Source organism: Scyliorhinus torazame, chromosome 8, assembly GCF_047496885.1.
Source record: "Scyliorhinus torazame isolate Kashiwa2021f chromosome 8, sScyTor2.1, whole genome shotgun sequence".
In the NCBI taxonomy this organism is placed as follows: Eukaryota; Metazoa; Chordata; class Chondrichthyes; order Carcharhiniformes; family Scyliorhinidae; genus Scyliorhinus; species Scyliorhinus torazame.
Window position 1 is genome coordinate 270,747,382 of NC_092714.1, and position 20,169 is coordinate 270,767,550.

At 47.0% G+C, this 20,169-nt stretch overlaps 1 protein-coding gene across 1 annotated transcript in view; it reads left to right on the forward strand.

The window, feature by feature from the left end:
* Window positions 1–20,169, forward strand: part of angpt4 (angiopoietin 4) — a 162,782-nt gene that overhangs the window by 68,859 nt on the left and 73,754 nt on the right. Inside the window, exon 3 of the mRNA XM_072515312.1 lies at window positions 16,115–16,236. Within this exon, the coding sequence (XP_072371413.1) occupies window positions 16,115–16,236 (122 nt within the window). The remainder of the gene's footprint in view (window positions 1–16,114; window positions 16,237–20,169) is intronic.

Genomic DNA, 20,169 nt, shown 5'->3' on the forward strand with positions numbered 1-20,169 from the left:
GCATCAGCCGCCTTGCACAGGAGCCGCTTTGCGATGTGGACACCCTTTTCAGCCTTCCCGTTCGATTGTGGATGCAGAGGGCTGGATGTCACATGAGTGAAACCATATGCTGCGGCAAAGGACGACCATTCACGGCTGGCAAAACAAGGTCCATTGTCTGACATGACAGTCCTTGGAATGCCATGGCGAGCAAACGTTTCCTTGCAGGCCCCAATGACTGCGGACGACGTCAGATCATGGAGAGGCATGACTTCCGGGTAGTTTGAGAAGTAGTCTATAATAACAATGTAATCTCTGCCGAGCGCGTGAAATAGGTCAACACCCACCTTCGCCCAGGGGGACGTCACCATCTCGTGTGGTAGAAGTGTTTCCGGAGGTTGCGCCGGCTGAAACCTCTGACAGGTTGTGCAGTTGAGCACCATGTTGGCTATGTCTTCATTAATACCCGGCCAATATACCGCCGCCCGGGCCCTTCGTCTGCATTTTTCGACACCCAAGTGGCCTTCGTGTAGTTGACGAAGAATCATCTGGCGCACACTGTGTGGAATGACGATCCTATGCGATTTCATAAGGACCCCGTCTATATTGGTGAGATCATCTCGCACATTATAAAACTGGGGGCACTGCCCTTTTAGCCACCCTTCCGTCATGTGGCGCATCACTCGCTGCAGCAGAGGGTCAGTCGCCGTCTCTGCGCGTATGTGGGCCAGACAAGGATCATCAGCTGGCATATTTGCTGCTGTCAGAGTCACGTGTGCCTCAATTTGACGCACGAACCCCTCCGCATCTGGTGGTGTGCTCACTGCTCGGGAAAGAGTGTCCGCCACTATGAGTTCCTTCCCCGGAGTGTAGATCAGTTCAAAATCGTACCTCCTGAGTTTGAGTAAGATGCGCTGGAGGCGAGGAGTCATGTCGTTCAGGTCTTTGTTAATGATGTTGACCAGGGGGCGGTGGTCAGTTTCGACCGTGAATCGTGGCAGGCCATACACATAGTCGTGGAACTTGTCCAGTCCAGTTAACAAGCCCAGGCATTCTTTTTCGATTTGCGCGTAGCGCTGTTCGGTAGGGGTCATGGCTCGTGAGGCATACGCAACCGGGGCCCATGATGACGTGCTGTCTTTTTGCAGGAGTACCGCTCCAATACCAGATTGGCTGGCGTCTGTTGAGATCTTTGTAGGGCGAGTCGCGTCAAAGAAGGCCAGCACTGGTGCCGTGACCAGTTTGTGCTTGAGCTCCTCCCATTCCTGCTGATGCGACTGGTGCCAGTTGAATTCCGTCGATTTTTTTACGAGATGGCGCATGTTTGTTGTATGAGAAGCCAGGTTGGGAATGAACTTCCCAAGGAAGTTGACCATGCCCAGGAATCTTAAGACAGCCTTCTTGTCAGCCGGTCGTGGCATGGCTGTGATGGCGCTAACCTTGTCTGCATCGGGACGGACCCCGGACCTTGAGATGTGGTCCCCGAGGAATTTCAGCTCCGTCTGGCCGAAAGCACACTTCGCACGGTTGAGACGCAGGCCATTTTGCCGTATGCGGGTGAAGACACGTCGAAGACGATGCATGTGTTCCTGCGGAGTGGTGGACCAAATGATGATATCGTCCACATATACACGTACCCCTTCGATGCCTTCCATCATCTGCTCCATAATGCGGTGGAATACTTCAGATGCCGAAATGATGCCGAATGGCATCCGGTTGTAGCAGAATCTGCCAAAAGGGGTGTTGAATGTGCATAGTCTTCGGCTGGCCGGGTCCAGTTGGATCTGCCAGAATCCTTTGGACGCATCCAATTTAGTGAATATGTTGGCTCGCGCCATCTCGCTGGTGAGGTCTTCTCGTTTCGGGATGGGATAGTGTTCCCGCATGATGTTGTTGTTCAGATCTTTTGGATCTATACATATACGGAGCTCGCCAGAGGGCTTCTTTACACAGACCATGGAGCTGACCCATGGCGTGGGCTCCGTGACCTTGGATAGGACCCCTTGGTCCTGAAGAATCTGCAGTTGTGCCTTGAGGCGGTCTTTGAGAGGCGCAGGAACCCTGCGAGGTGCGTGAACGACAGGGATGGCGTCCGGTCTGAGTCGAATCTTGTACGTGTGTGGCAATGTCCCCATGCCTTCAAAAACCTCCTGGTTGTGAGCGAGGAGGGAATGGAGATTCGCGTGGAACTCAGCATCCGGGAAGTCGGATATCTCATCTGGAGAGAGAGACATGATGCGCTGTACCAGGTGAAGGACCTTACACGCTTGTGCGCCCAGTAACGAGTCCTTTGATGAGCCCACAACTTCGAAGGGGAGTGTGGCCGTGTACCTCTTGTGAGTCACCTGTAGCTGGCAAGATCCTACGGACGGGATAACGTTCCCGTTATAGTCAACCATCTTAAGCCGGGATGGTGTGATGAGTGGTTTGACCTTCATGGCCTGGACTGCAGAGTAAGCAATCAGGTTGGCGGATGCGCCGGTGTCCAGACGGAAGGCGACGCGCGATCGGTTGACCGTCAGGGTGGCACACCACTCATCGTCTGGATTGATGGCATTGACCTTGTTGACATCAATGACGGCAACTCTGAAGTCATCCTGGTCATCTGCATCACTTAACTGGAAGTCTTGATGCGTGGGCTGGACGGTCCTGACTCGTGTGCGAGGTTGTCGAGGATGCGCCGGATCCATGGGTTGAGCCGCACGACAGCGGGCTGCGTAGTGGCCTATCATGGCACATCTGTTGCACTGTTGGTATTTTGCAGGACATTGCCCTTTTAAGTGTAGACCTCCACACTTGCTGCACGTCATGACGTCACGGCGTTCGTTGCGCCACTGCGCATGCGCAGTGCGATCTTGCGGTGGGCGCGCCTGCGCAGTGCGTCCCTCGTTGTGGCCGTTATTCTTGGCGCGCACCTGCGCGGGAGACCGCGAAAAGCGCGGGAAGCGGCCGCTGTCGTCCGGGCCGTGGGGCGGGAAGAAATCGACGGCCTGGATGCGTTCAACGTCGTGGGCGGCCTGGCTTGCCGATTCGACGGCTGGGGACCCCCTCCGTGCCAACTCGGACGCCTGAAATCGGGCAAAACGGCAGGCAGCATTCTCATGGAGGACACAGGCTTCCACAGCAGACGCTAAGGTGAGGCTCTTTATTTTAAGAAGCTGCTGGCGTAGGCCACTGGAGGCAACGCCAAAAACAATCTGGTCCCTGATCATGGACTCTGTGGTGGTGCCGTAACCGCAGGACTGCGCCAGAATCCGGAGGTGCGTCAAAAAGGGTTGAAAAAGCTCCTCCTTACCTTGCAGGCGTTGCTGAAAGATGTATCTTTCGAAAGTTTCGTTTACTTCAGTTTGAAAGTGCTGGTCCATTTTGAGGATGACCGTGTCATATTTGGCCTGGTTTTCGCCTTCCTCGAACACCAGTGAATTAAAGACATCATTTGGGTGGGGGCCTGCGTAGAAGAGGAGCATTGCAATCTTCGAATCATCCGAGACATTCTGTTTTTCGGTGGCACGGATGTACAGGTCAAATCGCTGCCTGTAGAGCTTCCAGTTGGTGCCTAGGTTCCCCGTGACTTGCATCGGCTGCGGTTTGCCGGTGTGGTCCATGTCCAGAATGGCAGGTTGGTAGGCAGGTATCGATCCACTCCTGTACCATGTGGTGTTGGGTGTTCTAACACACAGAAGAGCCAACACAGTTGCATATGGTACAACGCTTGTTTATTTAAACTCACTATTTACAACTTGGTCTTTGCACTCTGCACGTGGGGGGCTCCCTGCTTGTGGTGTTTCAACAGCTCTTTCATGCTTCCTTCTCCCCAGACCTACTGACCTCCAGGTGTCGTGCTCGTGCTTTTTATGTGGTTGGTGTTCTTGTCTGTGATTGGTTGTGGTGTTGTGTACTCTGATTTGCCTGTTAGTGTGTCCATCATGATGTGTGTGTTTGAATATCATGACACCCTTCACACATCAACCCCGGCTCGTTGACCAACATTGTTTTCTGACCCAGATTTACCATTCGGCCGCCATTAACCACACATCCCTGATCCCCTTAACCAACAAAAGACTCTCAATCTCGGTCTTGAATGTTCCGATATACCAGCGCCTTCCGGGGATAGAGTCCAGATTTCTCCCTTTGTTTGTGACCAACATTAGTTTAGCTCAGTTGGCTGAACAGCTGGTTGGTGATGCAGAGCGAGGCCAGCAGCATGGGTTCAATTCCCGTCCTGGCTAAGGTTATTCATGAAGGCCCCGTCTTCTCAATCTTGCCCCTCGCCTAAGGTGTGGTGATCCTCAGGTTAAATCGCCACCAGTCAGCTCTCCCCCTCAAAAGGGAAAGTGACTATGGTGACTTTACATTGGCTCTCTGCCCAGTAACAGCTTGATTTAAAATTCTCATCCTCATGTTCCAGACACTTCATTGCCTCGCCCCTCCCTTTCCCTGTTTCCACCACTACAACCATCTGTTCTTGGCCTCAGTCCCATCACTCACCCATTGGTGGATGCACCTTTAGCTCTCCAGGCCCTAACCTCGGAATTTCTTCCCTAATGCTCTGTGCCTCCATACCCCTCTTTCCTCAATTAAGGCACTCCGAAAAATCTGTTTCTTCCACCTTAGTCATTGGAGACTCCATAGTTAGGGGGATAGATAGGAGATTCTGTGGGAACGAGAGAGACTCGCGGTTGGTGTGTTGCCTGCCAGGTGCCAGGGTGCGTGATGTCTCGGATCGTGTTTTCGGGATCCTTAACGGGGACAAACAGAGTTATTATCTCTGGGTTGTTACCCATGCCACGTGATAGCGAGGTGAGGAATAGTAAGAGAGAGGAGTTGAACACGTGGCTACAGGGATGGTGCAGGAGGGAGGGTTTCTTTGCTGTTTGTAGTATATATAAATGATTTGGAGGAAAATGTAACTGGTCTGATTAGTAAATTTGCAGACGACACAAAGGTTAGTGGAATTGCGGATACCGATGAGGACTGTCAGAGGATACAGCAGGATTTAGATTGTTTGGAGACTTGGGCGGAGAGATGGCAGATGGAGTTTAATCCGGACAAATGTGAGGTAATGCATTTTGGAAGGTCTAATGCAGGTAGGGACTAGACAGTGAATGGTAGAACCCTCAAGAGTATTGAAAGTCAGAGAGATCTAGGTGTACAGGTCCACAGGTCACTGGAAGCGGCAACACAGGTGGAGAAAGTAGTCAAGAAGGCATACGGCATGCTTGCCTCCATTGGCCAGGGCATTGAGTATAAGAATTGGCAAGTCATGTTGCAGCTGTATAGAACCTTAGTTAGGCCACACTTGGAGTATAGTGTTCAATTCTGTTCGCCACACTACCAGAAGGATGTGGAGGCTTTAGAGAGGATGCAGAAGAGATTTACCAGAATGTTGCCTGGTATGGAGGGCATTAGCTATGAGGAGCGGTTGAATAAACTCGGTTTGTTCTCACTGGAACGACGGAGGTTGAGGGGCGACCTGATAGAGGTCTACAAAATTATGAGGGGCATAGACAGAGTGGATAGTCAGAGGCTTTTCCCCAGGGTAGAGGGGTCAATTACTAGGGGGCATTGGTTTAAAGTGAGAGGGGCAAGGTTTAGAGTAGATGTACGAGGCAAGTTTTTTACACAGAGGGTAGTGGGTGCCTGGAACTCGTTATCGGAGGAGGTGGTGGAAGCAGGGACGATAGTGACATTTAAGGGGCATCTTGACAAATACATGAATAGGATGGGAATAGAGGGATATGGACCCAGGAAGTGTAGAACATTATAGCTTAGTCGAGCAGCATTGTCGGCACGGGCTTGGAGGGCTGAAGGGCCTGTTCCTGTGCTGTACATTTCTTTGTTCTTTGTTTGTTCTTTGTTTCAGATTTCTGGATAATTGGGGCTCATTCTGGGGTCGGTGGGACCTCTACAAACGGGATGGTCTACACCTGGACCAGAGGGGTACCAATATCCTGGGGGGGGGGAAATTTGCTAATGCTCTTCGGGAGGGTTTAAACTAGTTCAGCAGGGGCTTGGGAATCTGAATTGTAGCTCCAGTATACAGGAGGTTGAGAGTAGTGAGGTCATGACTAAGGTTTCAAAGTTGCAGGAGTGTACCGGCAGGCAGGAAGGTGGTTTAAAGTGTGTCTTCTTCAATGCCAGGAGCATCCGGAATAAGGTGAGTGAACTTGCGGCATGGGTTGGTACCTGGGACTTCGATGTTGTGGCCATTTCGGAGACGTGGATAGAGCAGGGACAGGAATGGTTGTTGCAGGTGCCGGGGTTTAGATATTTCAGAAAGGTCAGGGAAGGTGGGAAAAGAGGGGGAAGGGTGACATTGTTAGTCAAGGACAGTATTAGGGTGGCAGAAAGGACGTTTGATGAGGACTCGTCTACTGAGGTAGTATGGGCTGATGTTGGAAACAGGAAAGGAGAGGTCACCTTGTTAGGGGGTTTTCTATAGGCCTCTGAAAAGTTCCAGAGATGTAGAGGAAAGGATTGCAAAGATGATTCTGGATAAGAGCGAAAGCAACAGAGTAGTTGTTATGGGGGACTTTAACTTTCCAAATATTGACTGGAAACGCTATAGTTCGAGTACTTTAGATGGGTCTGTTTTTGTCCAATGTGTGCAGGAGGGTTTCCTGACACAGTATGTAGATAGGCCAATGAGAGGCGAGGCCATATTGGATTTGGTACTGGGTAATGAACCAGGACAGGCGTTAGATTTGGAGGTAGGTGAGCACTTTGGTGATAGTGACCACAATTCCATTACGTTTACTTTAGTGATGGAGAGGTATAGGTATATACTGCAGGGCAAGAGTTATATCTGGGGGAAAAGCAATTATGATGCGATGAGGCAAGACGTAGGATGCATCGGATGGAGAGGAAAACTGCAGGGGATGGGCACAATGGAAATGTGGAACTTGTTCAAGGAACAGCTACTGCGTGTCCTTGATAAGTATGTACCTGTCAGGCAGGGAGGAAGTGGTCAAGCAAGGGAACCGTGGTTTACTAAAGCAGTCGAAACACTTGTCAAGAGGAAGAAGGAGGCTTATGTGAAGATGAGACATGAAGGTTTACTTAGGGCGCTCGAGAGTTACAAGTTAGCTAAGAAGGACCTAAAGAGAGACCTAAGAAGAGCCAGGAGGGGACATGAGAAATCTTTGGTAGGTAGGATCAAGGATAACCCTAAAGCTTTCTATAGATATGCCAGGAATAAAAGAATGACTAGGGTAAGAGTAGGGCCAGTTAAGGACAGTAGTGGGAAGTTGTGCTTGGAGTCCGAGGAGATAGGAGGGGTGCTCAATGAATATTTTGTGTCAGTATTCACACAGGAAAAAGACAATGTTGTCGAGGAGAATACTGAGATTCAGGCTACTAGACTAGAAGGGCTTGAGGTTCATAAGGAGGAGGTGTTAGCAATTCTGGAAAGTGTGAAAATAGATAAGTCCCCTGGGCCGGATGGGATTTATCCTAGGGTTCTCTGGGAAGCTAGGGAGGAGATTGCTGAGCCTTTGGCTTTGATCTTTAAGTCATCTTTGTCTACAGGAATAGTGCCAGAAGACTGGAGGATAGCAAATGTTGTCCCCTTGTTTAAGAAAGGGAGTAGGGACAACCCCGGTAACTATAGACCAGTGAGCCTTACTTCTGTTGTGGGCAAAATCTTGGAAACGTTTATAAGAGATAGGATGTATAATCATCTGGAAAGGAATAATTTGATTAGAGATAGTCAACACGGTTTTGTGAAGGGTAGGTCGTGCCTCACAAACCTTATTGAGTTCTTTGAGAAGGTGACCAAACAGGTGGATGAGGGTAAAGCAGTTGATGTGGTGTATATGGATTTCAGTAAAGCATTTGATAAGGTTCCCCACGGTAGGCGACTGCAGAAAATACGGAGGAATGGGATTCAGGGTGATTTAGCAGTTTGGATCAGAAATTGGCTAGCTGGAAGAAGACAAAGAGTGGTGGTTGATGGGAAATGTTCAGACTGGAGTCCAGTTACTAGTGGTGTACCATAAGGATCTGTTTTGGGACCACTGCTGTTTGTCATTTTTATAAATGACCTGGAGGAGGGCGTAGAAGGATGGGTGAGTAAATTTGCAGATGACATTAAAGTCGGTGGAGTTGTGGACAGTGCGGAAGGATGTTACAAGTTACAGAGGGACATAGATAAGCTGCAGCGCTGGGCTGAGAGGTGGCAAATGGAGTTTAATGCAGAAAAGTGTGAGGTCATTCATTTTGGAAGGAATAACAGAAAGACAGAGTACTGGGCTAATGGTAAGATTCTTGGCAGTGTGGATGAGCAGAGAGATCTCGGTGTCCATGTACATAGATCCCTGAATGTTGCCACCCAGGTTGAGAGGGTTGTTAAGAAGGCGTATGGTGTGTTAGCTTTTATTGGTAGAGGGATTAAGTTTCGGAGTCATGAGGTCATGTTGCAGCTGTACAAAACTCTGGTGCGGTCGCATTTGGAGTATTGCGTGCAATTCTGGTCGCCGCATTATAGGAAGGATGTGGAAGCATTGGAAAGGGTGCAGAGGAGATTTACCAGAATGTTGCCTGGTATGGAGGGAAGATCTTATGAGCAAAGGCTGAGGGACTTGAGGCTGTTTTCGTTAGAGAGAAGAAGGTTAAGAGGTGACTTAATTGAGGCAGACAAGATAATCAGAGGATTGGATAGGGTGGACAGCGAGAGCCTTTTTCCTCGGATGGTGATATCTAGCATGAGGGGGCATAGCTTTAAATTGAGGGGAGGTAGATATAGGACAGATGTCAGAGGTAGGTTCTTTACTCAGAGAGTAGTAAGGGCGTGGAACACCCTTCCTGCAACAGTAGTGGACTCACCAACACTAAGGGCATTCAAATGGTCATTGGATAGACATATGGACGATAAGGGAATAGTGTCGATGGGCTTTAGAGTGGTTTCACAGGTCGGCGCAACATCGAGGGCCGAAGGGCCTGTACTGCGCTGTAATGTTCTATGTTCCCTCATACAGCCGTGTATGTCTTGGTGTCAGACTTTGTCTTGAACACACATATGAAGTGTTAACCTGGTTCAGTCAAAGAGCTGTTGAATTGGTGTCCAGTTAGTGCCATTTCCCTGTTCTCTGAACTTTATACTATTGGAAAAGTTTCCACATTTATCTAAATCCTTTATGAAAGTTACTGTTGAATCTGCTTCTGATGAGGAAGATAATTGATTCCATACTTTACAAAGTGACTGCAGTTGAAAAGACCTTGATTGATCTGCTTTGGGATGTGTGGAGCTTTATTGATTGACAACGGAATCCAGGGTTAATGTGGACAGGCAGGGAAGTGAAGTTAAGAAAACATTCAGATCAGTGTTATCATCTCAGTGGAGACCAGTAAATTTTAAAAAGAAATTCAAACTCCCAGTTATTAACTGAAAGAATTATGCCACAGGAGTTCACGCTTTAAGCAAAAGATGTCATCATTCAAGAGGGAAACAAAGGAAATACGACTAACTTAATACGATATTTTGTGAACACTTTTTTTGGTTGTGTAGAGCTTAAGTATTGCTGAAAAAAAAGGCATGTTGAAGCTTTTCATGTTGCACTCATCAGGTGATGGCAACACCTCTAGCAATCAGAAACTACTAGTGACCTGTGATATCACTTCCGGTGCATACACAGCGCTCACTGCAGCTAAGTCTCAATATAAATACATGATGTGTTCCCCCTTTAAATCGAGTGTCCCCAACAATTTCAAACAAGTGTAACATGAACAATAATAAAATAACAATAATCAATAGGTTAGACGGTGTGGAGGTCATCGCTCTCGGAACGGTTGAGGGAGAAACTCTGGCGTCTGCTTCTTTGCACAAGTTGTAACCTCTGCCGTTTTTGTCTCTGAACAAACATCATCAGTATTGTTTTTCCCGGTGTTGACATTGTAACCACAGGTTGACTCTGTGCTTGGTCGTGTAGCCAGTTAAAATGGCTAACTCCTGATTTAAAATGGCTAACTCCCGAATTAAAATGGCGAACGGCAAAGGCTGATGGGAAAGTCAGCCAACAGGACACAAACAAGCAGCTGCGGGTTGAGTGTGTATTTACCTCTGGAAAGGCCAGACAAGATCGATACCGGCAACCATCAGCAGAACACAACACCAGCCATCTGCATACTAATGAGCAATCCCCGGGAACAATGAGCAACATTTAGACACACAAAGCAAAACCAGACTCTTTGGCGCCAGCAGAAGCCGACACAATGGGAGGTGAACGACCACCTCAAGACCGCCCCTCGATCAGGGAACCGCTCCAGCATTGGAGAAAATCGAACCAAGTGATTGGGACAAAGTCCAATCACTTGGAACCAGGTACAGGGTCCGCCCCGAAAGGCGGGAAGCCCCTGGGGACTATAAGAATCAAGCCCAAGTTCAAATTGCCCCTCTGCTTCTCTTCGGGACCGGGTCACTCAGCAACGCGAACCAACCCTTGACAGTGACCGGTCTAGCCGCCGCTGATATCCAGTAAGTCTTACTTCAATGCTCGCTATGAGATAGGCGCTCCTAGCTACCAATCTGTACCAACTTCGAATCCCGCAGGCTCAGAACCCGAACGAAATTAACTGGTAATTGTAAGAGATTTTCTTAATGATTTAAAGTTAGTTATACCATGTCAGTAACAAAGTTTGTTTTCATACGCCATCCCTATTTGTTCATGGAATCACTCCTGGAGTGAAATATCCTTTCCTCCCAGCCTTACAAACTAAATCAAATATTAGGATTTTTGTCCGGTCTCCGAACAACTGTTGGGGTCTGGTCTAGGATCATAATAGGATAGAGTCACTAAGGGATGTGATAAACTCCCAGGTAAAGATTGAAAAATTGCAGAATTATGAAATAATAAATACAATTTGTCTCCGTATTTAGCAGGGAGGCTAACTTGGTGACTTGGAAGAGGAATCAGCAATGATATAAAACTACTTAAGACAGAAAGAGGAGGAGATAATTGATTAAACAATCAGACATTGAATGGTGGCAATGATTCAAGTGGCTAAATAGCCTCATCCTGTTCCTGTGATTCTCAGTGAAACTCTTTTACACAGAGAGTGGTACTTGCTACAATGAGTAGTTGATGGGACTCTTGGATGTACCATGTATTTATATTGAGAAACAGCAAGCTATGAGGGAAAATAAGAAGCAAGAGCAAACTAAGACAGAATGTAAACAGCATAAGCTGTTACTGACATGGTATAACTAACTTTAAATCATTAAGAAAATCTCTTACAATTACCAGTTAAACAATGCTTAACAGTAAAATAAAATACTAACTCCAAACTGCTATCTTTTACCTCCACTCAAGCAAAACCCATCTCTGGTCAAAATCCACTTTTAAATGCAGTTAGCCACCCCAGGAATACTTGCTGTAAAGAGATGGCCTGGATAAACCACTTTAAAAAAGGGATCCTTCAGGAACCAGCTTGCACATTCTTGCCTGTGTCAAACTACTGTTTAACCTGCCAGCCATTTCAGAAACTGCTATTCTGTTCATAGGCAAAATGTTTTTTTTAAATAAATTTACAGTGCCCAATACATTTTTTACAATTATGGGCAATTTTGCATGGCCAATCCACCTAACCTACACATTTTTGGGTTGTGGGGGCGAAACCCACACAAACACGGGGAGAATGTACAAACTCCACAGGGACAGTGACCCACAGCCGGATCGGTGCCGTGAGACAGCAGTGATAACCACTGCACAACATGCTGCCATGGCAAAATCTTTTTAACTAAATTGCTAGTCTGTTCACAGACAGATCAAGACTGAACTCCAAAATTCATCATCTGACTGCTTCATCCCTTGGCTAACTGCACCACCCTACAAAAGCTAACACAATGTCTCCAATTATCTACTCCCCATGAACCTTCTTTATATAAACAAAATTCCATTAGCCCTACTTCAGATGAACAATATACATTTTTGGAATGAATGGTGATTTCATTTTTATGATGCTTTAATTGCACCTCTGTAACCAAAGTGTCTGCTTTTTTTTAAAACCAGGATTCTTAAAAAAACATGACAGCGGCAGTCATACACACTCTACCCAGGTTTTTAACCCTTATTGCATCAAATACATATAATACAGCATATCTGAAATTGCTACATTCATCACAATCCTTGTCTTGGTTTTTTTTTTGTTATCTGTGCATCTGTAAGGTATTTACTTTTCATTTTTCTTTCTTTTTGATATTTCTGATAATTTAATTTTGTAGTTTTTCTTTGCCTTCTTTTTTCCCCTTCCAACTATTCTGTGTTCCGTTTTGCTATTCACTCCTTTCTTGCCAACTTTTCATTTAATTTCAGTTTTGTCTTTCTTTATTCGCCCGTGGTTCTCATATTTTAGTGGTGCAGATTTGTTCTGCAATCTTCTAATGACAGTTGTAAATCTTTCCTATTGTTGCTCTATTGTTTTTGTTCGTCCGTACACTTTCCCATTCTATTTTCCCTGCTTCCATTCTCACCCACAGAAAATCAGCTTTTTAATTCCATTTTATTACATTTTTCTTTGCCTTACGTATGTCCTTCTTAATCTTAAAACTACGTTGTGAGATAACAGAGCTCAAAGTATTTTTTGAAGTACATTCTATTGCCAAGCATCAGATCATGGCCTTGATGGTGTTACAGGTCCGGCACTATTGACTTTATTCCAAATCCCTTTGATCTGTTTTATTCCCCTGCAAATATTCTTCAAGCAGGAGCAAGGTTCATGGTGATGGAGCAGCACTATCTAGACGGCAGTCGATGCTGGGGGTCAGGGCAAGTCGTGCTGTTGAGTTTGTGCATCAAGGCCCAAGCCCTCTGTGGTTAAAGCCCTGGACTTACCTGTCTACAGGGGTCCATTGGGCTTTCTTCTTCTCTCCCCTGCAGTCACGGAGTGCCCACTAACATGCTCTTGGGGTTGCCAGGATGGAGCTACTAGCCATTCATGTTGGCCAGCAGCTACAGAGGGCAGGACCTACTCTTCAGAGAGGGGTGGAAATCTGCCCTGTTAAGCCCACCGGCAGGTCCACTACCAACTTTGCTTCCGGGGGTGGGGAGGATGGAGGATATAGAGCCATTCACACTTCCATAATACTGAGTCCTATGATTCCATTTGACGAGGATAGGTTGCATTAACTTGTATTGCCTTGACTTTAGAAGATAGAAAGATGACCTGCTCGAGTGCGGAGGTTTCTGGCTGCAGAGCGGGGCTGGTCAGAAGGCCTGACTCTGGGTATCAACACAGAGTAAATAATTTTAAAAAGCAATAAAACAAAATACAAAGTTCACAGCTCGTGATCCATCCATCTATGTCCTTCGGCCACCCAATAGCTCCTCATGTCTCCATGCCACCCTATGTCTGTCTATAACCATTTCTGTTCTATAACCACTTGGAGATGTAAATCAGTTAACAGGCACAGTGCTGTGTGAATGTTAGGTTGGAAAATCAGTCATGCAGCACAAATCATATAATGGTAACCTTCAAGCCTATTCAAGACAGAGTGAAATAACATGTTTTTTATTTTTTATTTAATGCCCAATAGAGTTAAATCCCATGACAGCTTTGACAGGTCCACTGAGATTTCACAATTCGATTGATTTTTGAAAGCTCTCTGACAGCTTCACAGTTGCTTTGCAACTTTGACAGTTCTTTGACAGCTTGACAATTTTTGGTAGCTTAATAGTTTGTCTTTACATTTTGACAGTTCTTTGACAGCTTTGACAGTTCCAATTAGTTTAACGACTTGTGCACATTCATGCCTACTTTTAACAATCCCAGGTGGTCACCTGACCTCTCTCAAAGGGCACCTGCTTCTCCCAAAGAGTGGCTTTCCTCTCTGAAATATGCCAAATGTCAATTGAGACCATATCCAATGGGGAGTCTAACATCTCCAAAACGTTACCCTGGCTATCTAGATGGATCCACAATGTTCGGACCTGCTGCAGCAAGATCTAATCCGTACACTTTGGATTTCAGGCACCTATCTCCTCAAAACCATACATAAACTATGGATATACAATTTCAAATGTGCTTCCAGTACCCCCTGTGAATTTGGCAGGAACTAGGTTTGAATGTACGACTTTTGGTTTTCGGCTTCTGTTGACATTTACATGCTGATGGACAGCCTTCCTGTCCATGCCAGGGGTTCAGTATTAACATCAGGGCTCGGCCATTCAGGAATTAAATCAAGATGCACTTTTTCACAAAGGGTAGTGGAAATTGTGAACTCTCTCGATCCAACAGGCTGTGGATGCTGAGGGTCAATAGGAGCTTCATCACCAAGAGCGATAAACCTTTGTTCGATAAGGGCATCAAGGAATATGGAGTAAAGTGAAGTTGTGGAGCAGATGAGTAGGTTCTGATAAATTGGTGAAATAAGCTCGAGGGGTAAAACAACCTCCTCTTATTCTTCAGATTAGCTAGCTCATTACAATCAGGGATGAAGTGGAATTGTCTCTGGTATGTACAGAACATTTAATAACTGAGATCTCGGGGCATAAGGATATCACATTTATTATAAGTAAATATCAAAGCACATTGCAATCTGCTAACCTCTGGTAGTGGCTTTGCTTATTGTTCTAAGATGGAAGTCTAGTTAAGATGAACATTCATGTGAATGGTCTGTGGATTCGAGCCATAATGCAGAATGTTGCCTTTCACTTCACTGCCTTATCTCTATTTCCCCGGTGTGAGCCAGGCTCGCTCCCACGCAGACTGAAAGCTCACTCCACGCCGTGGCCACAGCTCCAGGAAAAATACTCGATCGCTCCTGAGAATCCCTGGGAAAATCTGGGCAGCAGCATGGGCCCCTGCCGGTAACGTGGGAAGCGATTTGCCGGGTGGAGTGCAGGGAGGGAGGCAGAAGCAGGATAATGTTGGTTACACGGAGAAGCAAAGGCTTCCATGTGGAATAGCTGGTGCAGAATCCTCGGGGAGACTTGCTCCAACACGTCTCCCACTACACGACCCTGCCTCCACCACCCCATTCACCACCGTGTGACTGCAAGAAAGGTTTCCATTGATACAGCATTTTGCACAACTTCAATATTCTGGCCAGTGAAGGAGTTTTGAAATATAACCCATGTGATGTAAATACTCTCTGAAATGGCCGAGCAAGTCAATCAGTTCAGGGCAGTTAGGGAAGGGCAACAAATGCTGGCATTGCCGGTGATACCCACATGCCATGAATGAACTAAACACAAATATCGGGAACACCAGCCAATATGCCCACAGCAAAGTCCCACAGACAGCAATAATGACCTGATCATGTGTATTAGTAAATTTGATTGTAGGATAAATCTCAGCAATCAGGGCACCAGGGAAAACTCCCCTCCTCTTTTCAAAATACCTCCATTTACATCTAGTTAAGGGACCAGATGGGACACTGGTTCAACCTCTCTGCAGACAGTGCTGTGCTCCCTCAGTGTGTGTCTAGAGTGACAGTCTAGATTTTTATGCTCAATTCTCTCGAGTGGGGCCCACAACCTTTTGGCTTCAAGGGATGGGTGCTATCCGCATCTATTCCAAAGCGGTGAGCCAGCAGTGATAGCTCAGGGGCATTGTTTCCCTCATTCAGGTACAGTCAGGGCTCACTCAGGGAGATGCGGGGTCCCAGCAACAACTTTTCACAGGATCCATTAAAGCAAAGAACAGCTTTATGTTCAAAACTTGTATTTTTCTGGAACCTTTAATGCCGTAAGTCTTTCACCGTCCTCGCCCCAATCCCGCCTCATCCATGACTTTGTTCGCGCTAGATTTGGGACTCTCCAATGCTGTCCTTCCCACTCCGAACTTGTACCTTCCAGAAATTCAAATTCTTTGACTAAGAGTCACCCAGACTGGAAACGTTCGCTCCCCTCTCTCCCCACAGATGCTGTCAGACCTGCTGAGATTGTTCAGTATTCTCTGTTTCGGATTCAAATTAATTCACTGTGCTGAGGAGCATTATTAGTGACAAAGGAGAATCTAACTGAACCATTATTCCAATGGTACTGGACAGATTCAGAATGGAGATCAGTGTGACGGGGGTAGGAAACAAGTGAACGGGTTGTTAAATTGAAGGAAAACACCACAACGAATCTGCCCCCCGCCCCCCCCAGCACCCCCACCACAGGAAGTTAAATCACAAACCGTGTCATTTGTTTCACAGGTTCTAAACCAGACGTCAAGAATCGAAATTCAATTGCTGGAGAATTCCCTCTCCACTAATAAGCTGGAGAAACAGCTGATGGTGCAAACCAACGAGATTAGCAAAATACAGGAGAAAAACCGGTAAGGCCCCCTTGCGACTCTTTCGCACCGTGTGCAGGTTTACAGTTCAATGCTTTGTTGCAGTCAGAGATCCTGTACCGCTGAGCTGGCCTCGAGAATGTGTCAGCCCACAGACTGGTTAAGTCTAAAGTCTTTGCAATGCAGAACAGAAGCTCCTCGACCCTGAACATCACCTTCTCAATGAGGCAAACATTTAGCCCAGAACTTGCAAAACCCATTGTTCAATCTAAGTGTCCCTTGAATAGTTCCTGAACTTCGCCTCCACCCCCCCTGTCTGGGAAGGACCTGCATTTCTATAACCCCTTTTCTCGACCTCAAGTTGCCCCAAAGCGCTTCAGAGCCAACAAAATACTTGAGATTATTTTTCTTGCTTTATGGGGTGGGACTGGCGCTGGTGAGGCCGACAGTTCTCGGCCATCCCTAATTGCTGCTGAAGGGGTGGTGGAGAGCCTCCTTCCTGAGCCGCTGCAATCCATCTGCTGTAGGTACACCCACAGTGCTGTTAGGAAGGAGATCCAGGACCTAGCAACAATAAAGGAATGGCGATGTAGATCCAAATTAGGATGGTGGACGGCGAAGTTGGAGAGAACTTGGATGGGTGTCTTCCGAAGTGCTTGCTGACCCTGTTCTCCTGATGTTGTAAAATTAGGGAAAAGTGCTAGCCTGGGGAGGGAGGAATCCCACGCAGCAGTGGGATTTGACCTTTAATGAATGAATGAAGTCGCTTATTGTCACAAGTAGGCTTCAAATGAAGTTACTGTGAAAAGCCCCTAGTCACCACATTCCGGCGCCTGTTTGGGGAGGCTGGTACGGGAATTGAACCGTGCTGCTAACCTGCCTTGGTCTGCTTTCAAAGCCAGCGATTTAGCCCTGTGCTAAATTGCTGGAGGCTCCTGGACAATCCTGCAGTGTTGGCAAACCAGCACACACACACACACACTGCATTGTTAACATTACCTGGGAAAGCAGTTGTCAGGAGTCCACTTGCACTGGATAACTCAAGCTCATGTCGCCGGTGAGATTTCCTGTTTAGACTGGGGGTGTGCAGAGAGGGTCTTTCAAATATTAGCACAGCTTTAAAATTCAACCTTCCCTGCCCCAGCTGCCAGTGACTAGGTGATAGTTCATGCCTGTATTATTCTGTTATAGCAGCCTTGTAAATCATTAGGCAGGGAGTGAAAGTGTCATTCAGGGCTCGCTGAACAAAAATAACCATTAGTTAAACAAACACAAACAAAGTCAAACACATAGCGCAAGGGGCCAGACCATAATAGCAAGCACCTCCCGGACCAAGACACTGAGGCAGTGTTGGCTTTTACTTATTGAGGGAATAAAGACTGCAGTGTGGTAAATTATATAGAATTTACAGTGCAGAAGGAGGCCATTCAGCCCATCGAGTTCGCACCAGCCCTTGGAAAGAGCACCCTGCTGAAGCTCACATCTCCACCCTATCCCCGTAACCCCATCTACCCTTTTCGACACAAAGGGGCAATTTATCCTGGCCAATCCACCTAACCTGCACAAATTTGGACTGTGGGAGGAAACCGGAGCACCCGGAGGAAACTCACGCACACAGGGGGAGAACCTGCAGACACCGCACAGACGGTCACCCGAGGCCGGAATTGAGCCTGGGTCCCTGGAGCTGTGAGGCAGCAGTGCTAACCGTTGTGCCACCGTGCCGCTCCCAATAAACTGCAATGTTCCCACGAATGGCAGGCAAAGTGGGATTGTTTTGACCTTTTTTAACTAGTCTCTCAAATCTCCCTCATAAGAAATTGCCCAAAGGTTCTTGCTCTTCTTTCGAGCCACCGATCTGAATTTCCAACAGATAGCTTGTGCACAGCAAGATCCCACACTGCGGCAATGACCACAATACCTAGTTTTTAGGCTCTGTTGGCATGGACACAAAGGAGAACAGTTTTGTGATGGCCTTTCTGACCTGTGGCCTGTAGGCATGCTACTTGGTTACTGGACAGACTGGACATATTCTGTTACTTGCTTAACACTTATTTATTAGTACTACATCGAAACAGGCTACAGGGTAGGCATGTAACCCCCGAGTATGGTGTTCCAATCTCTCTCTCTCACAAGTCTAACACAGGATTGACTGATGTCAGTGATACATCATCATCTACGTCACACATTAGCCTATCGATTCAGTTAACCCTTTATACTACACCTCCTGCAGTATGCCATCTACTTTTTAACAACAATATGGAACTATCTTTAACTATTTAAATGCATTTTTGTAACTCATTTTGTGCAAGTCGTGTTTCTACCCAAATCCAACTCCTACTCTTTCCACTCCCAAGATCCAATCCCCCAAGGTATTCTCAGACACTGAGGGAAGATTGTTGGAAATGATAAGGGTTTATTTTTTGTCTTGGGGGGGCATCAGTAACAACAGAATGGGACAGTGATTTAGCAGCATTACTTGTCAGTAGCGTGTCGGTTTTGAGACGACTGAACTGCAAGGACAAGGACAAAAAAACAACATTCCTGAAAAAGAAGAAGGGACGATCTCCTTTAGAATCCATACAGTGCAGAAGGAGGCTATTCGGCCTCTCGAGTCTACACCGGCCCTCTGAAAGAGCACCCTACCTAGACCCACTCTCCCAGTCTATCCCCATGCCTGGGCAGCACGGTGACCCAGTGGTCAGCACTGCTGCCTCACAATGCCTGGGACCTGGGTTCGATTCCCCGCTGGGTCACTGTCTGTGCGGAGTCTGCACGTTCTCCCCGTGTCTGCATAGGTTTCCTCCGGGTGCTCCGGTTTCCTCCCACAAGTCCAAAGATGTGCAGGTTAGGTGGATTGGCCATGCTAAATTGCCCCTTAGTGTCCAAAAAGGTTATGTGGGTTACAGGGATAGGGTGAGAGTATGGGCTTAGGTCGGATACTCTTTCAGGTGCAGACTCGATGGGCCAAATGGCCTCCTTCAGCACTGTAGGGATTCTATGAACCCGACCTAACCCGGGTCCTGGTGCCCTGAGGCCGCAGTGCCAACCACTGTGCCACCGTGCCACCCCCATTGTGCCACTCTGCTGTAACGAGATGTACCGTCTACTTTCTAGTGTCTGTGGTAAGAAAGCCACTCTTCTCTCTGTGTGAGGTTGCTGCAGTCTGTGCAAAGGAAGAATTGCTGAGGCTTCATCTTCTATAATGAGACAAATTTCAACAACAACAATTGCCTAGAGACAAATGGCTCAGAGACAAGAGTGCTATGCAGGATTCTGCAGCTTCAGGTGAGCTAAAGATTCGACCACAGCTTCTGTGTTGACCTCCAGCTCTGGGGAGTTGAAGATTTTCTGATGGGACTGAAGAATGGATTTCAATTGACTTTCACACCTAGAAGCTACCAGCTCTTTGACAGTGGGATCCTCCATAGACTCTGACATGGACTCAGGCAAGGAACTCTCTTCTGGAAGGTTCTTCATGGACAATGAGAGATGGCGAGGCCGGTTCAGCAGGACAAAGCTCTGAAAGCTGCTTAGCTAGAAGCACAGCTGACTTTGCAAAAATAGTATCAGAGGCACGATGTGGTGCAGCTACTGTTGGACCATCCCACAGGAGCACAACCTCCAACAGATCACTCAGGGCTACAATGGCCTCTTCCTCATCACTTCCTTCTGGAAAGAACCAATCCCGGTCCAGCAGGTCATCATGCGGATGGTCACTGTCTACCCCGGTGCCTTCTGTATCTACCCCGTCTGGCCTGACTTCAGGATGAAATAAGAGATTTATAACTTCAATCTGTACCGAAGTCAAGTGGATGCTGTCTCTGGGAAAGAAATGCTGATTGAATAAATCTCCTCAGCTTCTGCAGGCTGAGGTTCCACTGGTTCTAAATAAAAGGATGAAGATTGTTCCGTGAACAATGTTGAGTTGTTCAAATGGAGGACATGATCTGATTTTCCAGAATTGCTAGAAGGATG